Genomic DNA, 18,106 nt, shown 5'->3' on the forward strand with positions numbered 1-18,106 from the left:
ATTTCGTGTATACTTGACTTCTTTACACTGTCAAACGTGCTGGCTTCTCATGCCTAACATGGTCAACTTGTTAAAAAACTAGTTGGACGTATGACGCAGTATTTTTGTGCTCGATACACTCCCCCAGCACTTGTTTCGGATAGTTTTTTATAAGTCTGGATCCCTGTTTCGTAACAGGGATCCTATTCCTTTTATTGGACATTATCCTGGAAAAGCACGCCCACATATCATCCACCGTGTGAAAGACCAATCGCTAGCATGAGAGAAAGAGCACACCCACGCTTCACTCGGTTGATGGAAGTTTAACTGTGTTTGTTTGCTCATTGCATTTCGGTGATGAATGTAATATAAACGGTGGATATAATGCTGGATTTGGAGATTGTTGAAACTGATAGATGTCACAGTCCCGGTGCTAAATGTTGCCGGACATGAACCGCACGCGGTAAGTCATTTGTCTGTGTTTTGTTGGCAATCGGCGTCTACTTGCATAATGTAAACAACACGAAGGAATAATGCGATGATGCGTTGTGTGCTCGCGCTGTAGTTCCGTCCCCACAGGCTGCCTACAGCAGCTCATATTATTCCGGAAATAATCGAACAACTGTATCTCTCTTTTATACATTTGATCAAATTTAATACTCTTCGAAGAAACGAAGTATGCAAAACTACTGTATAGGTACTCCAGATTAATATGAGATTTGCAGAATGCGTGTGTTACCCCATCTTTAAGAAACGTTATGAATGAACGCTTATACAACACCAATACCTTCCAACAAAAAACCTATTGGGTCACATTGTTAAATGTGTACGATTGATAAGCGTGTGGAGTTATATTCTTAATTTTACTGAAGTGGAAGAAAAAAAATCGGCATATAAAGCATATTTTATGTGTAAAATGCGAGAATATATTCTATATATATTTTTTTGCGGCAATACATAAGGGGTTAAAGACACCAACCACCATCACAATTACTTTGGTTGTATTGATAAGCCATTACGAAGGCTTTATTTGTTTACAAACGTGTACACAGGGTCTTGATTAGAAGACATGACAAATACACTTTTACTGTTAGTGTTACTCAGTCTGTGAGACACATTTCAATGCTTGTTCCACATTGTAGTATTTATTGACATCATGTCTTAGTGTTGGTACTATTGTGCGACTGTTTTTAATGTCTCGTGTTTTTGTTTGGTCATATTTTGCCTTCTTAAAGGTTTATGTAGCATATATTGTATATATATATATATATATATATATATATATATATATATATATATTGTACAGATGTACAAGTCTATATATTGCAATATATTGTTTATACTTATTTTTATTTAAATCACAGCCAAACTGTTTTTAATATTTATGTCATCTGTTGTGTGGTTCCTTTAAGCACCGTGCAGGCACTTTAAAGATGTTGTTGGAACGGACAGCTTTGATTTGTGCTAGAAATGTCAATCTTTACTGTGATACAGTCTTATTATCAGCCAGTCATTTCCATTGATATTCCCACTCAAAGCCATGGGTGGAAGTGAAAACTGTGTTGGATCATCAGAAGGAATATGTCTGGAGAACTAACTTGTTTGCTTTTTTTGGAAATGAATCACTGTGATTTTGTGCATAGAAACACACAGATTCTATATATTTTTAGCTCATTTGAGTGATTTTCATTGAAACTTTCAGCCAGCCGGGCAGCTCACTGGTATAAAGATGATGGTATCTCACCAAACATGTTAAGAACATACCGGGGACATATTCCACAATAAATAAGTAAAATATAAATAAAAAAAAGTTTTTTAATTTGTAGACGTCATGCGAAAGTCTTATTCTCATTCTTAAGCCGTCTTCCGTCATATTGTTTCATCGTGTAATGTGACCTAGACATGTTTTTGTGAGATTGATCTAACCACAACACGTAAGTGATAATAATTAAAGCCCTGTACTTGTTTGTTTGATATAAATGTCTTAGGCACAGCTTTCATGATGAATGACTTACTCTGAATTTGTTGTGCTGTAGGTGTTAAGGGGACAGTTCACCCAAAATGTATATATATAATTTACTTACCCTCAGGTTGTTCCAAAGCTGTGTACATTTATTTGTTTTGTTGGGGGGGTTGTAAAATGTCAATAATCCTCTATTTGCTGCCATAGTAGGGAAAACAAATACTACGGGAGATGAGATCTGTTTGGTTACCAAGATTCTTAAAAAAAATATTTTGGTATGTTTATTGTACTAAAAAACTATAAAAAAGGTTTATGTTTTTTAATAATAAAATACATAAAAAAAATACGGATCAGCCCCACAATTTCATAAGTCAAGGTCCCAATGGTCACCAAGTGATGTATCAAGTTTGGTCTATTACAAAAATCTACTAGGGGAGCATTTGATTCCCATTGGCTTCCTCAATTGATCTGAAATTTGACCACAACAGACATTGAGATGCTTTTGTTTTCATTTTTTTTCATTTTCCAAATTACAGACACAATGAAAAAATACAACAGCACGTCAACAATATAAAAACAATTCATTTGTATGAAACTATACTTTTGCACACTGATAAGTAAATCTACTATCATTTATCAATTATTCTTCCTACATACATTATTATTATCACTGATCAAATGTTTTCTAGACCCTTCCAACGATATAATGTTTGTCATAATAAGATAAGAATTTACATGCAAAGCATTGAAGTAAAATGAGTTGTTCCGAAGGAGGTGTTTATTTTTTATACACACTCTTGTCATTTATGAATCAGTTACTTTTACTACATGCATTATTCTAATAAACACCAATGAAATATGTATTCTATATAGGCTACCAATATTTTGTCATGATTAGTTCAGAATATTTGCCAAAATAACTTAGGCGGGCGGGTCTGTGGCATGGACAGGACATAAACACTCTCTTAACAATGAACAATTCATCTTCCTACATAAGTTATAAAAAAACACCAACGAAATATGTATTCCCAGAGACTTTGACTTTTCCAATGATATGAAGAGTTTTCTTATGAAGATCGTTTTTTTTATCGGGCATTCCAATTCATATCAATCAAACTGCGGCTGGTTTGTTTGTTAATTTAATCCATAATACCTCAAAAATACAGCTAACTAACACCACGAAACACAAAAGAAACATGAAAACATAATAAAACATTTTTATCTAAAACGTTTATTTGGAAATTACATGCACAATATAGCATTTATATAACACGCAACGGTGATAGTTAAGGGTTAAACGTTATTTATGTAATTTAGACTGTGGAGCGCCCCCTACGGTCCACTGTGAATTTCTGCATGATGGATAGTCAGAATGATCGTCTTACTTGCTAGATCGGATGCTTTGCAAGTTCTATTCATATGAATTGACGATTGGCGGGGTTTCGCTCCTAGGTCTTCCGGCGCGTTGTGTTGACGTCATCTTGATACGCGCCTCACAACTTGTATTTGTTATGACATCTGTGTTGTAACAGGGTGATATTTGTTTATTCTACACTATCCACGGAAGGCACTTGAGGTCACAGCCGCAAATCCGTGTATATTCAGCTCACTAAATGTTTCCAGTCTGTAGATATTCCATCCAAGGTACCGTCACACCTTCACTTGACTATCGTGCAGTTGGTTTAATTCTGTAAATCTGAAGCATGTTTGGCGTGAGTAGTATGTTGTCAGTGTAAGTAACGTTATGGGACAAGCCATGTTTTTGAACGGTGAGGTCGTGTTTTGTATGTTTGTCCTATAGCGGTCAATTTTAAGTCTTCATTTGAGCCACGCAGAGAGAAAGTAGGGCAGAGGTCAGTTATATAAATGTAGGTAGAATTGTGCGTGCCCTTGCGTGCGATGTGAACAGTTTGGTTAGATGATCCGCGAAACAATGATGTTTGAAAATATTGACTGTACTTTATTTTCCAATGATGCACTAAATTGACACATTTTGTGATTTATTCATGTGACGTCACAGCTGCCTGATTATCTTTTTATTTTCGTTTATTCAAAGTTTGACAGGAAGGACAATGCTTGCACATCATCCTGAAATAAAACAATAACATAGCACACACTCAAAACAACCTTGTGTACTTTGTGTAAAACAAGCCAAAAAATGTTAGAAATATTAGTTTTTATTTAATATATTTAAAGATCCCAACGGCTCTGGTTCACCCCAAAAGGAACATTCCGTCATCATTCACTCACTCACCCTGTTGACATTTCAAACCTGTATGACTTTCTTTTTTCTGCAGAGCACCAAATAAGATATTTTGATTTGATTCTTGAAAGAAAGTCATTTAAAATGACAGGAGGGTGAGTAAATGGTGACAGACTTTTCAATTTGGGGATGAACTATCCCTTTAAATTGAATCCTGCAGGATTTCCAATACATGTGAATGTCTTGTAGCATTTAACTGACCTTGGATATAAAGTTCTTAGGACAACAGCAGCTCAGTATTTCAAATCTTAATGATTATATACCACAGTGATTTCTTAAGTAGACTCTATTAATGTATTCGTATGTTGTTGCAGGACGGAGGTGTATACATGCACTGAAGGCCGTTCAAGCGGAGCATGTCTGTCCTCGGGTGTTCTCCAGGCGATGCAGTTCCTCTGTGCCACGGATTACCACCCACTACACAGTGTATCCCAGAGATAAGGACTCGCGATGGGAAGGTCAGTTCTGTGGCGTGTTACATAGACCTTTACTGTGAGCAGAGGGTGTATGTTTGGGACAGAAGACAAATTAAAGATTTTCCTGAAGCTCAGTAGGTAAAATGAAGGTCATGGGTTTGATTCCCTCCTATTTTTTATCAGTCGTTGTATTGATAGAGTTGGCGTTTCTGTAACCACCTTGGTTTCTAACTGAAGTTGTGTTTATTAGACAAAAACCACAGGCCAAGTTGGACTTTGCCTTTTTTAGCTGCACTAAAACGATAAGATAATGATTCTTGTTGACCGGTCTATATCATCAGGTGTGGAGATGGAGCGCTTTGCTGATGAGGCAGATGTTGTCATTGTGGGTGCCGGGCCGGCCGGTTTATCGGCAGCCATCCGGCTGAAGCAGCTGGCCAATCAGCATGAAAAGGAGCTGCGGGTTTGTGTGGTGGAAAAGGCGTCCCAGATCGGGGCTCACACATTGTCTGGTGCCTGTCTGGAGCCAAGCGCGCTCAATGAGCTTATTCCGGACTGGAAGGAGAGAGGGGTACAAAAACACACTCACATACTGTGTTCCTGTGAGTCAACTGGTAGTGCATGAAATGAAGAATTCGATAACCAGGGAATGCATGTACATGTAGAGAATGTATATCTTGAATGCAATCTGCTACGAATGAATATGACGCATACTGGTCCCAGCTTTGATCAGTTGAATATTATTTCAAGCCTTTTTCAGTGGTCTAGACAAACGAAAAGCAATGCAAAATAAAATAAAGAAAAATGATTTATGTCTTACAGGCACCACTTAATACTCCAGTAACAGAGGACAAGTTTTCCATTTTGACAGAAAAATACAGAATTCCTGTTCCAATATTACCAGGTAGGTTAAGGTTACTTACATAAGACCAGCTTTAGAGAGTTATGAAGTCGTGGATTATTCTGTAACTGTTGTTAGAGTTTTGGTTGATTTTTTTTCATATGGGTGGTCTTTTAAAGCCATTTGTGAATGCAGGTCTCCCGATGAATAACCATGGTAACTACCTAGTTCGTCTGGGACATTTTGTACGTTGGCTTGGAGAGCAGGCGGAAGAGCTCGGAGTGGAACTGTATCCTGGTTACGCAGCATCTGAGGTTAGAATGTCCCACAAAACACATTATAAGATTTTTATGTGGTGGGTCCCCTTATGTGATGAAGCAGTTCATTTTAATTGGATGTGCATTTGGACTGTGAGTGGTTTGACATACCTGAAAAATCTCAGATGGTAATCTGAAGGTTGTAGATTCAATTCAGATGATAGAAATTTGTAAAATGATAACATTTTGAAATTGTCTTTTCTTTTACAAGACTCTACATTTATATTTTATAAGCTAGAAATGACATCTATGTGGGTTTTAAAAAATGCTTTATCACTCATACACTAAGAAAAGTCATGGAAATAGTATTGTAGGTTGGTCTAAAGATATTGGAACCCATATGTTTTGTGTAGGTTACATTAGATAAAAGCAACAGATTACAGAGTGACATCCTGTGGCTGACCGTTCATTTCCCACCAATTTGGCATCACTAAAGTGGATTTTTCTCATATACAGGTGCTTCTTCACGAGGATGGAAGCATGAAAGGAATCGCAACTAATGACGTCGGCATCGCTAGAGACGGCTCTCCGAAGGTTTGACATCACCAATTGTTTTTATGTATGAATTTACCTTTCCGAAAAGAATATCTCATGGCAGTTTGATTAAACGGTTTCTGTTGCCCTTCAAAATAGAGGTACAATTTTTGCTATAGGTCATTTATATTCATAAGAAAAATTATTAAAGTGTGAAACAATCTGCTGAACGTCCACACTGAGGCTTTGTAAAAGGCAAGCATTCCGCCACCGATCCGTTACCTGCATTTCACGCCCGGTTAAACTCTTGCAGGATGTGTTTGAGAGAGGCATGGAGCTTCACGCTAAGGTCACTCTGTTTGGAGAAGGCTGCCACGGACACCTGGCCAAGCAACTCTACAAGCAGTTCAATCTCAGGGAGAACTGTGATCCGCAGACGTACGCTATCGGACTCAAAGAGGTAAGATCCAATTCATTTGGTGGTTGCATGTAGTGTTGAACTTTTAAACACATCTGCCCTTTGCTTTATTCCAGCTTTGGGTTATCGATGAAAAGAAGTGGCGTCCAGGTCGAACGGAGCATTCGGTCGGTTGGCCACTCAACCGGAACACATACGGAGGCTCTTTCCTGTACCACCTCAATGAAGGAGAGCCGCTGGTGGCCCTGGGCTTTGTTGTAAGTCTGCATGCTAGCGAAACGTCTGAAACATTTTCCTGCACTAGCAATCGTCTTTGAAGCCTTCATCTTAAACGCACGGGGAGCTGGATTGATGTCTTTGTCAGAATTCTTTGATCTGCATTGATGTAATTGCTCATATACCATTGTGTTCTTTCATGAGATAAAGCGACGTGTGAAAAGCCTTTGAAGTGTGAAGAAAGTCTTGGTCACGGCTTGTCATGTGGTCATTTTAGCATCCTGCTGCCAATGTATTTCAGAAATAACACTTTCTTTCAATCAAGAGGTATTTCATGGAATGTTTGTGATTCATTGAGTTTCGCTTCCAGACAGCTTGAGGAGTCGCTGTGATGACTGGTTATTATCCAATGGCGACATGGCCCAGAATGGCTCTCAGTCTGATTGGTCATGGTTGTCTGGACCTATAAATCTGTGTACGATTGACAGAACTAAATCAGACTTCATGATTGCTCTGAATTGTAGACTGTTGAGCTGCCCGCCGATGCATTTCATATATAATCAAAAACAACAGGAAGAAACCATTTGATTAACTCAAGTGTGACAAGTTGACATCCATGGCAAAAGTCTTGCAACACATCGCAGGTGAACTGCAAATATGCATTTGTGTTGTCTCCTCAGATTGGATTGGACTACACTAATCCGTACCTAAACCCGTTTAAGGAATTCCAGCGTTGGAAACATCACCCATCTATAAAATCAACACTGGAAGGTGGCAACAGGATAGCATACGGAGCCAGAGCCCTCAACGAAGGAGGTTTTCAGGCATGTGGAAAACTTTGAGTACTCGATGTAATATTCCCACTTTTCTCTTGTGTAACAATTCACGTCCACATTCTCCCCCTCCAGTCAATTCCTAAACTGACGTTCCCGGGCGGCATGCTGATAGGTTGCAGTCCGGGCTTCATGAACGTGCCCAAGATCAAAGGCACGCACACAGCCATGAAGAGCGGCATGTTGGCGGCCGAATCTGCATTCAGGGTGATCACAGATGAGAATCTGCAGTCGGAAACAGCAGGTAGACAGCACACACATCTTTGCAATTTATTCAAAGCACAACGCGTGTAATATTAATGCGGGCTTGGGACATTGATGGTGTCCAGACTCGTGTTTTTCTAAGGTTTATAGTTCTGACATCTGTATGTGAATTTGCATTTCAAGGTTGCTGTGAGAATTTCGAATGGTTTTCTTTCCTAAAACAAGTTGGGATGTAAGGATTCACCGTGAGTCGGTTGAGATGTTAAATTAACTGCGATAGATGTTTTAAACCGCAGGGGCCGCTGTGTTTACTGAAAACTTGGTACTGCTCATATTTCTTATAATAGTAATAAAAACTAAGTTAGGAAAAGCACACACAAAGTCTTTGTTTGTTGATATTAAAATTACTTGTATTATTCATTTCTTTATGTGATTTGGAATTTGTTTTCAATTTAAATAATTGCAATTTAGTTTTGTTATTTGTCACGTGGGATAAAATATTTGTATTTAACAAGGAAATGTGCAGCATTTGAGAAATATTGAAAAGGCATTTGTTAATTTCTCATTTGTTACAACTCAATTTGTAATTGTCTTGATAAAATGCATTGTGAGATCAGTTATCTGAATCATATCGCACCGTGAGCTGAGTGAATCATTACATCCCTGAAAACAAGGATCACTACAAAAATCACACAGAGGGAAACTAAATTGCTATAAAGTGGCTATGTAAGGATGCTTGAGGAATCATATTATTATTTGACAGGTGACTTCTGTCTGTAAAGTGTTATGACCGTAACTGTTCTTTGTTAGGACTTTATATTCCCGACTATGAAGAAAATATAAAAAAGTCCTGGATCTGGAAAGAGTTGCATGCTGTGAGAAACATCAGACCATCGTTCCATAACTACTTTGGCCTCTACGGTGGAATGTTGTACACCGGAATCTTCTACTGGATTTTCAGAGGAAAAGAACCGTGGACCCTGAAGCATAATGGTAAGAATTTTTGTTTGCTTGCTTACAGCAATATGTGATAGTTTTGCGTCATAGTTTTTCAGTCTTGCACAGCATGCATTTGGCAATGGCCGATATGTTTATGTGATGATGCCTTCAATAGTTTTTCATAATAGTATAGATGGTCATCAGATGCAAGCGCCTGGCCCGAAGTTAAATTCCGGTCTGTGTTTGGTTATCTGTCTGGCTTTTAATTTAATTTAATGTCTATTTAAATTACATTCATTTATATCAATCATTTATTTAGGGCTGTCAAAAGATGAATCGCATCTAGAAAAAGATATGTTTACATAATATATGTCTATGTACTGTTCATTTTGTATTTATAAGAACAGACATATTTAAGACATTTTATTTAAATCATATATAAATATATACAGTATGTAAGTATTTCCTAAATACGTATACTTGTGTGTGTGTTTATAAATACAAAATTCATATGCACAGTACACAAACTTTTATTCTGCATGCGATTAATCATTTGACAGCCCTAATTTTGTTGTATATAAATTGTATTAAATTAAAACTACTCAACAGTTATTGATTCTTTGCTGAGGTCTACCGTAAGTTCAGTTTGGGCCACATAACGTTTATGTTGTTGCCACTGAAACTGTCTAAACAAATGATCTGTTGTACCGTAGGTCTGGACTCTGCTCAGCTGAAGCCAGCTAAGGACTGTACACCCATAGAATATCCAAAGCCAGATGGAAAGATCAGCTTCGATCTTCTGTCATCTGTAGCTCTGAGCGGGACCAATCACGAGCACGACCAGCCGCCCCATCTGACACTGAAAGATGACAGCGTTCCAGTGGCGAGAAACCTTTCAATTTACGACGGCCCCGAGCAGAGGTTCTGTCCTGCTGGTATGTACTGTATGCATAATTTTTGTGCTGCATCAACAATTATGACAAAACAATATATGTGTATATTATTTTAGTTGCACCCAACAATGCATCATTCATTTCATTAATTCCTCGACCTACTCGCCAGTGTTTACTTTTGGTTCTACCTAATTGTGTCTCTCCTGTCCTACAGGAGTGTACGAGTATGTACCTCTAGAGTCAGGAGATGGCATGAGATTACAGATCAACGCGCAGAACTGCGTCCACTGCAAAACCTGCGATATCAAAGACCCCAGCCAAAATATCAACTGGGTTGTGCCTGAGGGCAGTGGGGGACCAGCTTACAACGGCATGTGAATTCAGAATTACTTCTAGTTGTTTAAAACCCATATCACACGATTCAAAATCACATGCCTTGGGACGTTTATTAGACTTTCGGGGATTTGTTTGTGTGAAACTGTTAAGGAAAGTCTTGAGTGCTTCTTATGTGCCTGAACAGAACCGAATGTCCTTCATGACATGAGAATAAAGTGTTATGATGTCATGTTGCTTTGCATATTTCAAGGTTGAATCTTGTAAGATCAAAGATATTTTATAAGCCGAAGGAACGTGTTTTAATAGTATACAGCATGTTGAACTGTATGTTACTGTAATGTTGTTAATACAGGACCTGTAAACAGCTTTGTATATATTGTCAAAGTTGGTAACTAATTGGTAGAAATAAATTAATGGATTCAAATTTGTCTGTTCGCTTTCCACAAAACTACAAACAGTTTGTATTAGTGTGAAAATGTTTTATTTCATTTAACAGATTTGGATTAGATCGTTTGCAACTGTGGGTTGTTTTTATAGTGAATGAATGAATGGATAACAGTTAATTGAACACATAGAAAACAAATAGAGCCAATGCAAACTTATTCAAAACATATTAAACCCTGCACGGTAGCATTTAGATCAGCTTACTACAAATGCACATAAACTTCTCTTCCATCACTCACGGACAAAACATATTCATAGTACAGAGTAAAGGGAAGTCTCTCTTTCCAAACTGCATATTTAACTTGTACTTTAGAGACTCTATCTAAAGCTTTTTTTTACTCCGTTCTTCTGTAACGCTGCGTAGTAAGCTTAACCGTTTAAATCGATGTGCAACGTGAGTGATGAAGTGCAGGTAGGTCACTGCGGCATGAGGTCATTGCGGTTTCCATTATGCAAACATTTTGGCGTAAATCTTCTTTTCTTTCTCCTTCTCTTCCTTCACTTGCTGCTTCACTTTTAGCATTTCATTTCCAATTGCTTAAAACCAAAAGGGAAAAGTTCAAAGAATATCAACAACATTTAAAGTTATGAAGCACATTGTTTTGAGTTTGTAAAGACTGGATTTACCTTTGTCCTCTGGGGCAATCTCCTGCGCTTTCTTTAGATCGATCTGAAGTTATAAAGTCAAACGTCAGTGACAAATTGCTTTCACAGAAACTACGAACTTGAAGCAATTTTCTATGATTGTGACACTAATTTTAAATACGTGTCCAGACGACACGTGTTTAGACTGAACTTTCGCTTTGTGAGTAGACTAATTCATGACAGAAGTGTCATTTTTGGGTGAACTATCCCTTTAAGAACGACTGATATGAAATGTGTGATATTGGTACCATGGCATTATTGAATTCCTTCAGTCCCTGCCAGGCCTGGGCTCTTCTGAACAGCGCTTTAGTATTTGTCTGGTTCAGTTCCAAAGCCTGAGAAGTAACAAAAATAAATAAACAACAAAGAAAAACAGCCATGATGACAGACCCTTGTAACAAATTGGTGATTTGAGCTCATTTGAACAATTCCCACATTGTTAAGACACAGTGCATCTGGTGCACTATAAACAGTAATAACCCTGCTATGATTATTTCAAGGCACCAGTTACATAATGCTTCTTCATTGCATGTGGCCCTTTGCTTTTTATCCCCTTTAACACAGATGCAACTGGACACTGTTCTGTGGGTTCAAATGTCAGGAGGTGGCGTGTTACCTCATCACAGCTCTCCATTGCTTCCTGCCAGAGCTTCAGTTTAAGTTTGCATGCGGCAGTGTTGAGAATGCAGCTCAGGGCTGTGGGTTCCAGTTTCTTCTGGGCATTATCATCATCTAAGATGCTGCCGCAATGCTCCAAGTACCTGTGAATCAAAAGAGCCTTGAGTGACATTGCTAGGTCGCAATATTCTATGTCAGTATTTGCTTTTAAAAATATACTTAAACAAACCTTACTTATAAAGTGTTTTAAATCAAATGTTGAAATGAAATCTGAAAAGCCGTCTCTTTATTGTCAGAGTAAAGTAATAACTCAATCGAATGGCAGACTGGTTAATTGTTCACCTGAGAGCTTTTGAATATTTCTTGATGGCAGACTCCCAGTCCTGAGCTTTGAAGAAGTTGTTTCCAATGTTCTTGACATCCTCTGCCACGGACAAGACTTTATCCGCCTAGAAAGAGAAAAAAAGATCATGTCAATTTTCACATGAGAAAATAAGTTGTGATAATATAGTAGTGGCCAAAAGTGATGTTCCAACTTGGGAAAATGTACATCTTTATACATTATAAAATGATCGGCTAATGTTGATCATTTTAAGATAGCATCAGTATATCACTAGTTATAAATAGGGTACGTATTATACATGCACGAATCAGACAAGATGTAGCGATAAACTCACATCTTTAAAGTCCACATCAGCATCCTCGGGGAAGACTGGGTATGCGTCTCCTGAGCCGTCGCTTGGACCGATTCCCCAATCATCTCCCGCTTTGTGTTCTCCACACTCAGCAATGATGCAGGGCTAAAGGACCCACAGATATGACACCTACAATCAATCTAAATGTTCTGTTCACACCGCAGATATAAAAATATTTATTTTCCTCTTTGAGCAGAGGTTCTCTTTTAAAGCGTCCCATACAGTGTCTTCTCTCTTGAAAAATATGAATCCTTCATATTCAGTGAGTTCACCGGTGACAGACTAAATTTCATTACTGTTACATCTTGATTTCTGTGACTAAATGCCTGTGAAAGAAAGATCTGACAAACCTGTCTTTCAAAACCACTTAAGTCTCCGTCAGTTTACATTTCTGTGCATGAGAGTAAATGTTTGCATGCACACGCTCACCTTTACAGGATTTTCCTCTTTCGTTTCTATTCCCTCCAGCATCTTCACCACCCCCATTCCCTTCAGCACCTGGCCGAAGACCACGTGTTTCCCATTCAGATGCGCAGTTGGAACAGTAGTTATAAAGAACTGCGAGCCATTGGTGTTAGGGCCGGCGTTGGCCATGCTGAGGAGACCTGGTTTATCATGCTGAGGAAGAGACGGCAGATAAAAAAAGCATCACATTATTTCCCAAGAAAATCGGAATCTTCTACTCTTTTTTTTCTTACAGCAGACACGGGGAAATGAGTGAATGCCTCCGGGAAAGGCAACAAGTGGTGTGTTTGGTTTAATTCGTCTCAGGGGTGATTTTTGACCAATTATGCGAACAGAATTGTTCATTGATTTGTTAAAATAGTGTACCCTAAAAGTAAAATTGCATAGCAAACGTACAGAGCTTTACCATTGACAAAGCAATTTACCTCATAGTAAAAGTTTTCATCCTCAAACTTTTCCCCATAAATGCTTTCTCCTCCAGTTCCATCCTGATTAGAAAAATCTCCACACTGGACCATAAATTTCTTGATGACTAAAGAATACAATATGAAAAATACTTTAATGCTATTATATGTGTTAAAATCTAAACATCTTCTGTATCAATATCAGACAGAGTGATGTTGTCTTCCATAATGAACATTTACTGAAAATGTCCAGATAACCCTGTACATCACATCATTCAACACGTCTCCATGGAAACGGGAGGTGATGACACTCACTGCGGTGAAACGGACAGCCCTTAAAGTGCAGTGGTTTGCCTGTGCTTGCTCCAATTCCTTTCTCTCCGGTACACAGAGCTCGGAAATTCTCTGCTGTTTTAGGGACCACGTCAGCAAAGAGCTCAAACACTATACGACCCACTGAAAAGAAAACGAGAAATAAAGAAAAAACATTGAGGAGTTGAGACTGTACCTGTGGGTCATTCCTTTTATGTACAGCAGACACACATTTTCAAATCTGTAACCCTTTCAAAAATAGAGAATGCTTGCTTTAAGGGACTATTTATATGAAATTGTATATTGGACCTTTTAGAAAACTATAAATTAATTAAATTATACTTTCATTTCTATACAATGGCAGAAAGTAGATAACAAGAGCATGCAAATGTAGACTTAGCGAGGGACGAATCACGTGACATGTCAAACTCAATGTACTTAATTTTTTTATTGAATTTATTATATCATACAAAGTTCTGTAATTCAACTAGAATGTCTTAAAAAGAGACAAACAAACTATTATAACAAACATTAAAACATGTATTACCTTACTAATATAATTTAGCAACCTTCTTTTGTTAGCCATATTGGTTGACAACGTTAGCTATTTAACTGATATTAACGATTAAAAATCGAAAAATTCAGTCGTGAATATGGAAACATCCACACCGCTTTTGCAAACAATTACATATTTATTTCAATAAAGTTCAGCGCGTGTATTTTTGTTTGTGCTGAGCAGCAGTTCAGCGGCATGTGGAGCCGCTCAGTAATCCAGTAGCATGCAGCCATTCAGCTTTATTTCTAACGAAAACCAAAAGATCCCAACCTTTTTCTCCACCGATATCTACATCAAAGAAAACGCGAGGGTTGTCTGGATTTCCAGGTTTAGAGGGTGACGGGTTAGTCATTTTATTTGATTGTTTCTGTGAGAAAGATCCCTTTCCAACACGGGTCACTGGAATATTCGTTGGAAGCGCAGTGAGTGAACTTGCGAACGAGCATAATGTGGTGTGTAGCGCCCTCTACTGTCGTGGAGTCTAGTGCACGAAGTCATGCTGGCAGAGAATGTTAATAGTACTTGACTGTGCTGTACGAAAGTCCCTGTAGGTCCCGTATATATACACCGCCGGGGCATTTTTGTCATATAAGATCGGGCTAAATGGGAGAAATTACTGTTTACTTTAAAAATCTATCACTAAGGTCAACACAACAACACTTTGATAAATGGTGCTCTATAGCACTAAAAGTGGTTCTTGTCTCGTGATCATAGAGGAACCACTTTAAGTGCTATGTAGAACCGTAACATGTCGCTTCAGTGATTCTTTAGAGGTTTTTTGGGATGACTGAGGTGCTACATAGAACCGCTGAAGAACCATACAGCACCGCTTCCGTATACAGCACCTCAGTCATCCTAAAGAACCGCCGGAGGACACCTGAACCACCAAGATATGGATATATAGCACTTAAGGTGGTTCCCCTATGATTACGAGCTAAGAACCACTTTTAGAACATTTTTTTTTGTGAACACATTTCCTTGATGGAGGGCGAGACTTCTTGAAGGTTGCACTTTTTCCTATTCAAAAGAACAAAACTAATATTTTTAGTCTACGACATTATGCAGCTTTAAATATTTAAAAAAGTAGCATGTTAGTTTAAAAGCATTTCATTTATTGCACAGTAAACATCACTAACAAAGTTTTATATTTATATAAAAGTGTTTCATTTTTGGCCGTCCAGACAAATGAGCCGAAAACGTATTAAAATGTTTCTCCGAGGAAAGACACTGAAAAATCCTCAGATCAGGTTCTCAAAACAGATTGCCAAACCTAGTAAAAAGGTGAGAATAGCAGCTTGAATGGGGTCATGTGAGAGTCAGTATAGGATATTGAGAATTGCTTGAGAAGGTTGTCTGCCTTTATGAAGTGGGATTGAGCACTGATACAGACAGGGATAACATTAAGACTTACTTTTAGATGCAGGATTACTACATTCTAACTCTTATCAACAGTCTGAATCTTTAGAATCTTGCTAAGAGGATTTGAGCTTTATATTCTCAAGTTACAACAAGCTTTAACAATATCAAGCAGCAATTAAATTACACGTGTAAAGATGCAAATTAAATGAGGAGATTGTGCTGTTTCTCATGAGATGAGATTCACAAACATGTCTTGAAGCATTTCGTGTTGTTTCTCTTGCAAAAAGTGTAATCGCATGATCCTGATGTTTGCTGTAATTCACATGCATATGACTATTTTAATGAAAATATATGTGACATTTTTGTAAGAGGGGACATCACTTTACTATTCCATTGCATACAGAAGCAGAAGGAACCAGAAAATTAATATTAAATAAAACACATTTTTGAGAAGAAGAACATTTAAGAGGGATGTACCATAGAGCTGACACAATGCTGTTTAGATGACACGCTGTTTAATGATCACAAAGTAACCGGAGTGAAAATTATTGGACTCATGTCTCATGTCATGCTCTGCATTTCGCATTTCCAGTCAATCCATACTATAGCCCGGGAAGGTAATGCTGTCTGTTTGAGATTTCTCTGTGTACATTGACTGTGCCTGTAACAGGAAAGAAAAACTGATTTAACAAAATGTCTGTTATACATTTTGAAACATTGAAAAGTTAGTTCAGTATTCTTTATACAACTCACTTGTGAGTTTATTCAGCATAGATTCTGTACCTCTTGTTTATACAGTATATCACCCTGTTTAGCAGGAACTGTATTGTTGTCCTCTCTGTGGCTATCATGCGTGCTGTGGTTCGTGCAGGGCGGTTGCTTGTCCCAAAACTGGGGCGAAGTGTGCCTGTGTGCAAGTGTTGAATTATTGATTACATGAGAAGAAAATCTTCCTCTTCATCCAATGTATTTCCTGCCAGAGAAACCCATCACCATCGAGTGTAATGAGAAGGGCAGGGGGTAACCTAACCCCATAGCGGTTACTGTTGCGTTTTAAGCTTACCACTGGCTGCGAGTCACTCCATCTGCCACAGAGTGATATTTGTCAAACTGAAGGAAAAGAATGAAATTATAATGATGAAATGGCATACAATTGATCTTAAACATAAAGCACATCTGTAACCTTTTTTTGACCATTCTGTTATGATTAAAGTGAAAAATACGCTTGTTCTTTTAACACAATTCAACCTTTCTTCTTGATCCCTATATAATATATGATACGATAAGATACAGGACAATACGATAGAATATATAACTAGACAGTATTGTCAACCTCATTTTGTTTGCTCTGGATAACAGTCCCGTTAAGATGACTGGAGTACTGAAGACCCCAGCCCACCTCCCCGGTGTAGCAGTGCTTCGGTAACGGCGGGGTCGCCCGTGGGGCAGACCGGAAAAGGTATTCGAGATCACTCGTGGCATCTGGAGATAAAGCACCGATTCCGATGCTGAGGGGGGAAAAGTCCAACCTGGGACGGTAATCTCCAATGCCGTCAGGACCTTGATGGCACCAAAATATCACTTGTCATTACAGAAAATTCACAATGAATGAACATAAACGGACTTGTTATGGTTTACCTGTGAAAAGTACTCTTTGTCCAGTTTCCTCGTGAATCCGCTTCATCATCCGTATCTTTGTGCGACTGTGTAAAACAAGCTCGAGACAGGTCATGGCGCGCTGTTGCCATGGTGCGTTCGGTCTCCACGCAACCCAAATTAAGATGATAGACGATTTTTGGGGGATTATTTATTAAAAAGTTTAACCGCTGCAAATTAGTTCAACACACTGATGTTAAGTGTTTTAGCCGAAATAAAAGAATAAGAACATCACAAACAAACACAGAAAGAGAATAACTATCAGTTAAGCAAAACAAACAATCGACCAAAAAATATGTTATCCACAATTAAATAATAACAGGCATAATAAAGGCAATTGTAAATTAGAATGTCAGCATAAGGCGTGTAAGAGATTAATACATATGGAAACCATCACAGAAATGGGTTTGATGGTTATAAGATCAAATTTAACGGTTTTAATGGAAACTATATGGGTCTCTACTGGTGTGGTTTTATTTGGTAGGGATAAAACACCCTTTTCGAAGAAGACCCCAAACACATATAGCTACATATATTAGTAACGGATTTTAATGGCACAGCTGGCTCATTTGCATGGAAACCATCACAGTACTATCTGTTTTTTTATCCATCCATCCAGTTTTGTCGTTTTCGTCTGTTGTTGATATAGACCAATAAAACAAGTCTGTCAGTTGGACTTGCTGTTCTTTGTTCCACCCTGACCGCTATAAACCAGCGGTTTATTTCCCCACAAGCCTGTAATTCGTGTTTCACGCAGTGGATGGCGACAGGTCACCGTGCGTTTGTTAAACCGTACACTGGGCGCGTTATAACGCTGAATAGACTCGCCCATATAAAACCTATCAAGGCGGTCGGTCACC

General features: G+C 38.3%; 2 protein-coding genes across 2 annotated transcripts; one reads left to right on the forward strand and one right to left on the reverse strand.

Moving 5' to 3' along the window:
* The first annotated feature begins 3,276 nt into the window (after window positions 1-3,276).
* On the forward strand, window positions 3,277-10,696 carry etfdh (electron transfer flavoprotein dehydrogenase). Its single transcript, XM_079480262.1, has 13 exons — window positions 3,277-3,586; window positions 4,520-4,663; window positions 4,963-5,192; window positions 5,444-5,525; window positions 5,658-5,776; window positions 6,236-6,313; window positions 6,567-6,713; window positions 6,788-6,928; window positions 7,568-7,711; window positions 7,796-7,964; window positions 8,735-8,917; window positions 9,577-9,798; window positions 9,971-10,696. The coding sequence occupies exons 1-13, from the start codon at window positions 3,556-3,558 to the stop codon at window positions 10,132-10,134; spliced, it is 1,854 nt and encodes a 617-aa protein (XP_079336388.1). The 5' UTR covers window positions 3,277-3,555; the 3' UTR covers window positions 10,135-10,696.
* Window positions 10,372-14,696, reverse strand: ppid (peptidylprolyl isomerase D). Its single transcript, XM_079480263.1, has 10 exons — window positions 14,502-14,696; window positions 13,679-13,819; window positions 13,385-13,491; window positions 12,924-13,112; window positions 12,477-12,599; window positions 12,142-12,248; window positions 11,798-11,942; window positions 11,430-11,516; window positions 11,164-11,206; window positions 10,372-11,073 (listed from the first exon to the last, which is right to left on the reverse strand). Exons 1-10 carry the CDS (start codon window positions 14,581-14,583, stop codon window positions 10,985-10,987), a joined length of 1,113 nt encoding a protein of 370 aa, XP_079336389.1. The 5' UTR covers window positions 14,584-14,696; the 3' UTR covers window positions 10,372-10,984.
* Between the last annotated feature and the right edge of the window lie 3,410 nt (window positions 14,697-18,106).

Source organism: Barbatula barbatula (assembly GCF_947034865.1).
Source record: "Barbatula barbatula genome assembly, chromosome: 18".
Lineage (NCBI taxonomy): Eukaryota > Metazoa > Chordata > Actinopteri > Cypriniformes > Nemacheilidae > Barbatula > Barbatula barbatula.